The following is an 8,852-nucleotide window of genomic DNA, read 5'->3' on the forward strand; positions in this document are numbered from 1 at the left end:
TATATCGCATTTATATACGTATAGAAAGCCAGCAAGTTTTTGTGGAGGAGCAATCAAATTTGCTTTCCCTTCGAAAATTAAATTTAGTAACATTTTTGGTTTGCAATAATTGCACAATAATTGTTCACAAACTGGACGGGAGTTGTTCGTTTTTGGCACTGTTCGTCTTGTGCAGCAAAATTGTTCGATTCTATTAAGTTAAAAAACATGAAACTTGGAATATATCAACTAAATCTGTCATTGTTATAACCTAGACTACCGATGATGTCATCAATATACCAAGAAAAAATTATTTGGCAGGCAAGCCGAACAAAGAACTTCGCAGGAGTTCCTCTGAAGTTCTATCTAAATGTATGGAACCACATCTTCTTTGACATGCCTGACATGCACATGCTTTTTAGCTTTTTTGCATGTGCCTGTCAAGCATGTCAAAAAGATGTGGTTCTATGCAGTTCGATCGATCTTTAGATGGGTTATTCAATATTGAAATGAAAAGCTTATTGGAACTGAGAACTTTTCCAACAAAGTCTATCTTTAAGGCAGATCTCTTCAATAGGAGCTACATATTCTGATTGTTCGATGTTGATATCGCATGACAATTATAATTCTTGCATGAAAATAAAAATCAATTTTATTCATAAATGTTCATATTGTGTCTTGTTAGTTAGTTGAAATTGATTTCACTCTCTTTTCAACTGTTGTTTCTATAAACAGAAAAGGACTTTGGCTTCAGCACTACTTCTTTGATTTTTTCGGTAAGCCCGACACATGAACAGACGTCTTACCATTTAAATTATTGTAGTTTAAGGATTTGAGCAATGGCATGCCTTTCTTATGGGGGTGGCCTTTGCCAAAGTAACCCGTAGAGCCAATTGAGCCGTGCTGTCCAACCGAATATAAGCTGTGCACCGAATAGTGCTTAATTGCGTTTTGGTATTGTATCTCAAGAGTTTTACGCCTATATCGATGCACCCTGGCGCGCCCCACTGTTGTACCCTCGAGCACGCGTTCCTGTGCCGGATGCCGGCGGACCCAAGTCCACGGTTTCGTATCATCAAACGGCTCATGCATCAATACGGGCAGCATCAAGCCCATAATGCGGAGATTTTCTTTTCCCATGTAACGACGTTTCTTGGGTTGTTTGGTTGTTGGTTTCTTGCCCTTAGACGCCAGTGGGCCGGGGCGTTTGTTCTCCACAACACTTGAGTACAAATCGGAAATTTCGTTCATGCTTTTCCTATTCCGACGACTTCCGTAATTATCTCCGCCGTTTCCCTTATTGCCACCCTTACCATCTTTGCCACCCTTGCCATCTTTGCCACCGTTGCCATCTATGCCACCGTTGCCATCTTTGCCACCGTTGCCACCGTTGCCACCGTTGCCACCGTTGCCACCGTTGCCACCGGTGCCATCTTTGCTGCCATCTTTGTCACCTTTGCCACCGATGCCACTGTGACTAGGTCTGCCACCTTTGTCGACTTGGCCACCGGCTCTGCCATCTCTGCCATCTCCATCTTGTTTAGAATCATCAAATCCAGAGCCAAATGTTGATTCGGTAATAAACTGATTGAAGGCCGCTGCTTGGCCCGCTGTCATACTACCTCTGTCAAAAAAGTTCTTGCACATCCCCCCACTGCGGTAAAAAATGTCACTTTCCGACTTTCTACGCGGCTGTATAGCTTCGCCGCACGGCATATTCAGAAAGTAGTATAGAATCGTTACCAATAAATGACGAATATACGGATGCAAGGGATTGCGAAGATTGCCGTCAACATCGAAAATCCCATCATAGAGCGCACACGTGTCGGGCCGTACGAAAGGTACCCGATAATAGTTCCACTGGGAGCATTTCGGATTAAGTATTTGGCCAAACTTCTGCATAGTAAGCGTGTAAAGGAAGCGGCACACTTGGTGCAATGGCTTCATCAGTATTGTGGCCAGCTCTCTTAATACGCTCCCATTGTGTAGACACCAACGCCTCTCCTCCGATTGCCAGTGTTGACTGAGTAGTCTGCATCTTAGTGTGGGCTGCGTTACCTCTTCGCAGCTCAGTAGACGCAGCGTTCTACTGTACGGCAGACGGCAGGAGGGTGCGCAGAACATTGACAAAAATTCAAAATTTAAAAACTGGATGTGTGCGTAATAAGTTTTATTTGAAAACAGAAACCCTTGGATACCTATGACCACTATTATTGACTCGGTTATGTTTACTGTTTCTGACACGCCTGCTAGTGGACGAAAATACACGTCGATACTCTGGTTTCTTATGTAGCCCCGTTATCGATTCTACAGCAGGCTCCTCTGGCGGGCTATTTATGCTATGTATGGACCATCTATTACGGGCTTGCTGCAAAGCCTTCATTACTGATTCCCGCCTGTAGCGTCTGACACGGGCCATGCCCACTTGCCCGTCCTCCTGCATGCGTAGCTGGTCCGGATGACGACGCAACCAGGTGGTTCTCTTGTTGGTGTCGTACGGTTCATGAAACAGCACGGGCAAAGATTCGCCGTAGTATCTACGTTCTTTTACCGGACGCTGTTGTACATTCGTTTGTGCCGGCTGTAACTCTGGCCGATGCTCCTGTTTTCTTGCCTTTAGACCTTGAACTGTATGCCGATGCTTGGGCTCATCGCTCACTGTGGCCGAATAGAAGTTGGATATATGTTGAGCTGCTTGTACACGTTTTAATTGCTTTGGAGAGGATTCATTTAGGTCCGTTTTGGCCAGGGCAGCAAGAAATCGACTCGGATCCTCATCTTTCAAGTTCTTCCGCAGCATTTTATGCAAAATAAGTTTTTGATGCAAACGCAAGCTGTCTAGCTGATTGCTGCCTTGGCCCCGACGTCGACCCTTCTTATCTACCAACAACAAATCGGAATCGTGCAAGCTAATTGTGGCCCGTCTCACATTGGGAGTGTCAATCTTAATATTATGATCTATTGGTTTATTGGAAGCGTGACTTTGAGTTAGGATTGAGTGTACATCGGGCTTAGCATACATATCAAATTGGCGCGGTTCTTGACTCTTTTTTGTACGCAGGTAATCGAGGTCTATATTTTTGACAGGGTTGTTAGTCTTATTCCCATTAGCTTCGTTGGCAAAACGGACCGTGGCCAAATCATGAATGGGTATTGATTGTGTAGGCTCAGCAATATCGGCAATATCCGACGTTGAAATGGTCTTAATTACTTGAAGTAGCCTAAACAGACTTCTGGGATGTGTTGGATCACGCAGGTTACCATCCAAGTCAAAGATGGACAGGTAACGCTCACAAATATCCCCGTGAGACAGCGGTACGCGGCAATGATTCCAGCCCTTGCCCTTAGGATTCAAAATATCACTATAATTCTGCAGCGTGAAATCATACATTAACTCGGCTATCTTATGTATGGGCTTCTCCAACGTATATGCCAGATCATTGAATACTTTTATGTCTCGTCCATACCACAAGTCCCAATCGTTAATCCGCGCCTTTCGACACCATTTACATGGCGTATGAAGCTTATGAAACCCATCCACCGGGCGACATAGTTGATTTCGCGCTGAACTGGGACATGCACATCTCACAGCACAAGGGCATGTATTGACCCTTCTCCTGGAGCACATATTATCCCAGTGCTATAATTTTACCAGGCTTCCAATAACATTAAAATTTCGAATTGATGTTTCGGGCAATGGTTACTCTAATGCGAGATGACCTCCGCATAGCTCTAAATAATTTTACGACTTCCCACAAAACGTGAGCCCAGTTGATCCTAAACAAAAATGTACCCAAATATACAGAAAGCACTCACTTTTTATCTAATAACATTCTAACAAAAATTAGTCTTGAAAAGTTTGAGCATGCTTAGTCTAACTTTATGCAAATTTTCAAGGCTCTTATTTGGCAAGCTAATGTTTGTGCCAAAGAACAACTCGCGTTTCATACATTTGCCCAAAACCATTCTACAAGGCACAATTACAATTAAACAAAATAATCATTGTAAGCCGATGCTACTTAAAAGTTGCAAGACTACCTTATAATTTATTTGAATCACCCAAATATAATGTTTATATCGAGGGAAAACTAATTTTGTTGATAGTTTCTCAAAATTTCCACAAAACCGATAAAAATGCATTATACCCCGAAATATAGATGCGAACTTTTTCCCAGTAAAATTTAATAAAAAAAAAAAAAACAAACAAACAATATGATCCGAGCTACCTATACAGACACACACACACTCACACAAGCACACAAAAGCACACACAAGCACACATAAACAAACACAAACAGAATGCTGCGACTGGGCTTCTTTTTAGCATTACCCAACACTATTTATGGAAAATATGATTAATGATTGATGAATTATTCTTAATTACCTACAAGTCCTAAATGTGACTCCGGGATATGGCTAAATAGACTTATCTAAAATGATTGTGTTAATACGAAACGGGTATCGATACTTTGAAATAAATTTAATATGCATGAGCATTAATCTCTAGCTCTCATTATCTCTCGGCCTTATAAGCAGATCATCAACATGCTGAGCAAGGATATTTTCATTTTTGCACAAAAACATTATAATTTAAAGAAAATATGCCGGAACTGGCTAGATCAGAGCACCATATCATATAGATGCCTTAATATATATTAGCGGAAACAACATCCAACAACTATAAATATAGCTGTATTATAAAAGATTGGTCCAAAATAAACCTTTTTTTGGATATGCAACTTTTTATTTTCAATATATGTTGACCAAACTAGTCGAGTTATATATAGCAAAATTTTTAACCAATTTTTTGGAAAAAATCAATCAATAATGGACTTTCTCGTTTTTAATGAACACAACGTGAAATAGTTTATTTTGGTGTCTAGCTCTCTCTAAAAAGAGCCCAAAATCGATCATTTTCCATTTTGGGAAAGAACGAATAGAGTCGTAGAGAGATAACGTTGACTTGTACATATATGCAAGTACAACAATTAAGGACTCTTTCTTAGATGGGTGTGCTGTCTTATCAATGTGAGAGAATCGAGTAGAGGGTATCTTTTAGGCGAGCACTTGCGTGTGTAGCACTCTTACTTGTTACCTTTTCGTTTGAAGCGTAAAAAACAAATTTATTCATATTAATTTTGTACACTCGACGGCCGATGAGTCAAAAGAAAATTAACCAAAAGCGAAGAACCGCAAGCAACACACACACGGACACACACACACACACACGCAAACATGTGTAAACATAAACACAAACACGAGCACACATACATGCATAGAAAGCATGAAGGCAATGACGATTGAAGTGGCCAGCGCAGATGGAAAAGTCAATAACCCCAGGGCTGACAACATCAACGTCATCTCGTACCAATCCATTACGTGTCGCTTTGGCTTTTGCGCTGTGTAATTTCTGTTTTTGATTTCGAGCCTAAACAAACACGCAGCTTTCTGTGCTTCAAGTCTGATACTCTCCGTTCTGGCTGGACTGTATTGGTGCGTTTGCTGCCCAAATCCGAGCCAATATTGGCTAGAAAAAGTCAAGTACAGGGCATCGCAAAAGCTGTGAAGCTCCAAATGCTGGCTACAGAAATTGTCTCAAACAGAGCGTAAAACAATAATTACAAAATTGCATGTATTTTGTTATCATGAACAACAACAATCAATTTGACGAGCCACAGCACCGTTTCCCGGCCCTCGTCGAAATCTGAGCGTAGATAAAAGCCTACACGAAAGCCTTGACAACTTGTGTGAACACATTTGTGGGGGGGGGTAACATGAAGGGAATACATAACCGAATTATTTTTATGGCTAGAGATGGATTGTTGCGAAATCCGCATTTCTATGTGAATTTGCCAGTATATAAATTAGCTATTTGTCATTTCATTTGTAATCCGATTTTGTGCCCAAATTCGGTTTCTGTGCGAATTTTTGATTAAAGTTAACGCGAGCTGGGAAAGTATTCTCGAACAACTATCACATACTGTATTTTATATATATCTATGCTAATTAAATTCTTGTTTTGTTTTATTTTGTTTTCTATTCAAAAGTTCAAGATTTGGGTGAGAGTAGCAAACGCAAACGCCGACTTGTACAAGTTTTGAAATAATTAATTTGTTAATTTTGTATACTTACAATTCGTGAAGGGTTTAGGTCTTGATATAATCCTCAAGGTTAATATTTATTTAATTTTTGTTATATATATTTAAGTGAATTATCAACAAAAGTAGCTGTTCTTGTTGTTTAAATGTTTAACAACGTTTATGTATTTGATTTACTAATATATGTAAATATGTTTCAAAAAATTGCACGTTTGTTTGTTTATTTAACGTTTGTTGTATTATTGATCTTTATTTATATATTCAGGAATTAGCTAAAATTGTTTAAATCGCTTTAACAAAACAATGAACACAGCGGCGATATTTACAACAATTCTTGTTGTTGTTGATGCGTTTTTATTGCACTTATTGATTGCACTTTTGATTTTTGGACTTATATGAATTTGATGAACTTATGGCTCGATATATATGCATGTATATATACATATGTGTGTGTACGTGTACGTGTACATGTTAGCTGCGTTGAAGAAATGAAACTATTAATCTTTATATAACCTCAATGTTGCCACCGCGATAAATTCAATAAACAAAAGAAGACAAAAATTGTCTCGAACGCTTTCCATGCTTCTTGGGCTCAATTTTCTATTTCACTCAGCCTGTTTATGTGTATCGCATGCTCGCTCTCTCTCACTCTCTCTCACACACACACACACACGCACTCACACAGTCACACGCGCGCAAACACATGCACACACGCAAGCAAGCACAAACTCACACACACACACACACACACTCTCACTTTAATAAATATGTATGTATGTACGTACACACACACACACACACACACATATATATTATCAGATTCAGACACAGCGAAATTCCGCTACACCGGATATTACAATTGAAAAGAGCGGATTCGTTTTTTAAATCAAAATCAACACAAAAATAATATACATGAATATAATGAAAAAAAAAAATCAAAAAATTATATTTGTCGCGGTTGTGAAAACATTTGTTGTTCATACACTTAAGCGAGATAAAACCGAATACGCTAAAATCTATGCACAAAGAGCAGGATGCGAGCTAATAACAATAACAACTTGACTCTCGGTTAATTTTGGTTTCTTTTTGCCCTGAACATGTTTTGCATTTGCATTTGATTGGATTGATATTAATTTTTGATACAAATTATGCGTTACGACGTTTCATTTTGTTCGCGCACTCACTTCAATTGCTTAAAATTTGCAACAACAATCGCCTATTGCAGTATGCCCAATGCCAGTTGTTGTTGTTGCTGCTTTGAGTTTTTTTTTATTTTATTGTGTGTGGCTGTGCCTGTGGCAGAGTGAAAACATCGAACACGACGCGCTGCTGCCTCCGTTGCTGGAAACTCTGGCAAACCGTACAGTTTGAAAGTTAATGTCGGACTGTTCGGAATGCTGGCGCTGTTCCCTCGAACAGACACGAAACGTGCCGACGCTGCCAGCAGCGGCGATGTTGCATGGAACGCTCGTGTTGGAACGCGCCCAGTCCGAAATATTTTCAAACGACTGGAATCGAATCGAAACTGGAAGCCGAGCCGAAGTCAAAGTCGTTGTTGAGTCGCCCGCATAACCAGTGTGTGGCCGGTCCGCACAGCTGAGCGCCATTTACTACTGCAATCAACCGTTAGATACATATTTATCTAAAAGATAGGCCGCACGTACACACACATACACATACATACGTCAAAAAGCAACGAGCGGCCGCGTTGTCATCGTAGTAAAAGCAAAACCGGTAAAGACAGCCGCAACGTTGCATTTTGTGTGGGCGAAGAGAGCAGGTCTAAGAGAGAGAGAGAGAGAGAGCGAGAGAGAGAGCCAGCCGCAACGAAAGAGAACAAGAGAAAATCTGTTGCACTTTAACTGCAATTCTGTATTGGGGTTGCAGTTGGCCTGACGCTGATATTAACATTCTCAAGAATGCCACGAACGCAACCTATTCGTCATCCGATCATGTTTGAACATTTGCCACACGAACACTCGAACAAATGAATTGAAACTTTGTTAATATTGTGCCTATGGCTATGAAATCAGTTAAATCAGTTACAATGCAATAAGTGCAAGTGCCTGAAAATAATTGTTTACAAAACTCCCTTGCAATATCGACCGTTATAGCGACAATTATAGAAAGCAAAAGTCAGATTTCCACATCATGTTGCCAACAGATAACCCCCAAAGGTCAGAAACCAAATTTCTGAGAATGCTGCCGTCGACTTTATCAATTATAACTACACCAACGAGAAATCCAGCCTGGCGATATCATTTGAACTTTAGACTGACTGTAAAGCTTAGAGGTACAATTTGAATGGATGGCACAAAATAACACAAAGAAGAAGACGCAGAAGAAGAAGAAGAAGAAGAAGAAGCAGCAGCAGCCCAAAGCGAACAGACATGCGACTCGCTTTACGAAAAGTGCCCGACTAGAAGCCCAGCTCCGACCTGCCGTAACACACATACATGCATGTACATGTCTGTGTGTGTGTGCGTGTGTGTGCACATGCATTCGACCTTCCTGCTATACATACCCTTCACTACTCGTAAGTAGTTCATAAGGCACAAAGCGGTTCCTGCTCAACTGCCTCGAGTGCAGTTCGTTCGCGAGCTTAACATGGCGATCTCTGCTTTTGTCCGTGTTTACCTGGGCATTGCCTTGCGCCAGCGAATGTCTGCGTGAGTAGAACCAGTTTTTCGCTGCGCAACTTCGTACTTTTGTAGCTTTCAGCTCTTACTGTTTGCTAATCAGAATTATGTACAGATACATATATAAACGGAGAAT

General features: G+C 40.6%; 2 protein-coding genes across 2 annotated transcripts; both read right to left on the reverse strand.

The window, feature by feature from the left end:
* Nucleotides 1–619: 619 nt before the first annotated feature.
* Nucleotides 620–2,120, reverse strand: LOC115760283. Its single transcript, XM_030701554.1, has one exon. The coding sequence runs from the start codon at nt 2,101–2,103 to the stop codon at nt 736–738; it is 1,368 nt and encodes a 455-aa protein (XP_030557414.1). The 5' UTR covers nt 2,104–2,120; the 3' UTR covers nt 620–735.
* Nucleotides 2,095–3,787, reverse strand: LOC115760282. The gene has a single exon (XM_030701552.1). It carries the CDS (start codon nt 3,605–3,607, stop codon nt 2,150–2,152), a length of 1,458 nt encoding a protein of 485 aa, XP_030557412.1. The 5' UTR covers nt 3,608–3,787; the 3' UTR covers nt 2,095–2,149.
* Between the last annotated feature and the right edge of the window lie 5,065 nt (nt 3,788–8,852).

Source organism: Drosophila novamexicana, unplaced genomic scaffold, assembly GCF_003285875.2.
Source record: "Drosophila novamexicana strain 15010-1031.04,08,12 unplaced genomic scaffold, DnovRS2.1 tig00000387-arrow-pilon, whole genome shotgun sequence".
NCBI classification, from domain to species: Eukaryota; Metazoa; Arthropoda; class Insecta; order Diptera; family Drosophilidae; genus Drosophila; species Drosophila novamexicana.

Coding starts and splice junctions, on each gene's coding strand:
- LOC115760283 (XM_030701554.1), bottom strand. CDS start 2,103: ATGTTCTGCGCACCCTCCTGCCGTCTGCCGTACAGTAGAACGCTGCGT.
- LOC115760282 (XM_030701552.1), bottom strand. CDS start 3,607: ATGTGCTCCAGGAGAAGGGTCAATACATGCCCTTGTGCTGTGAGATGT.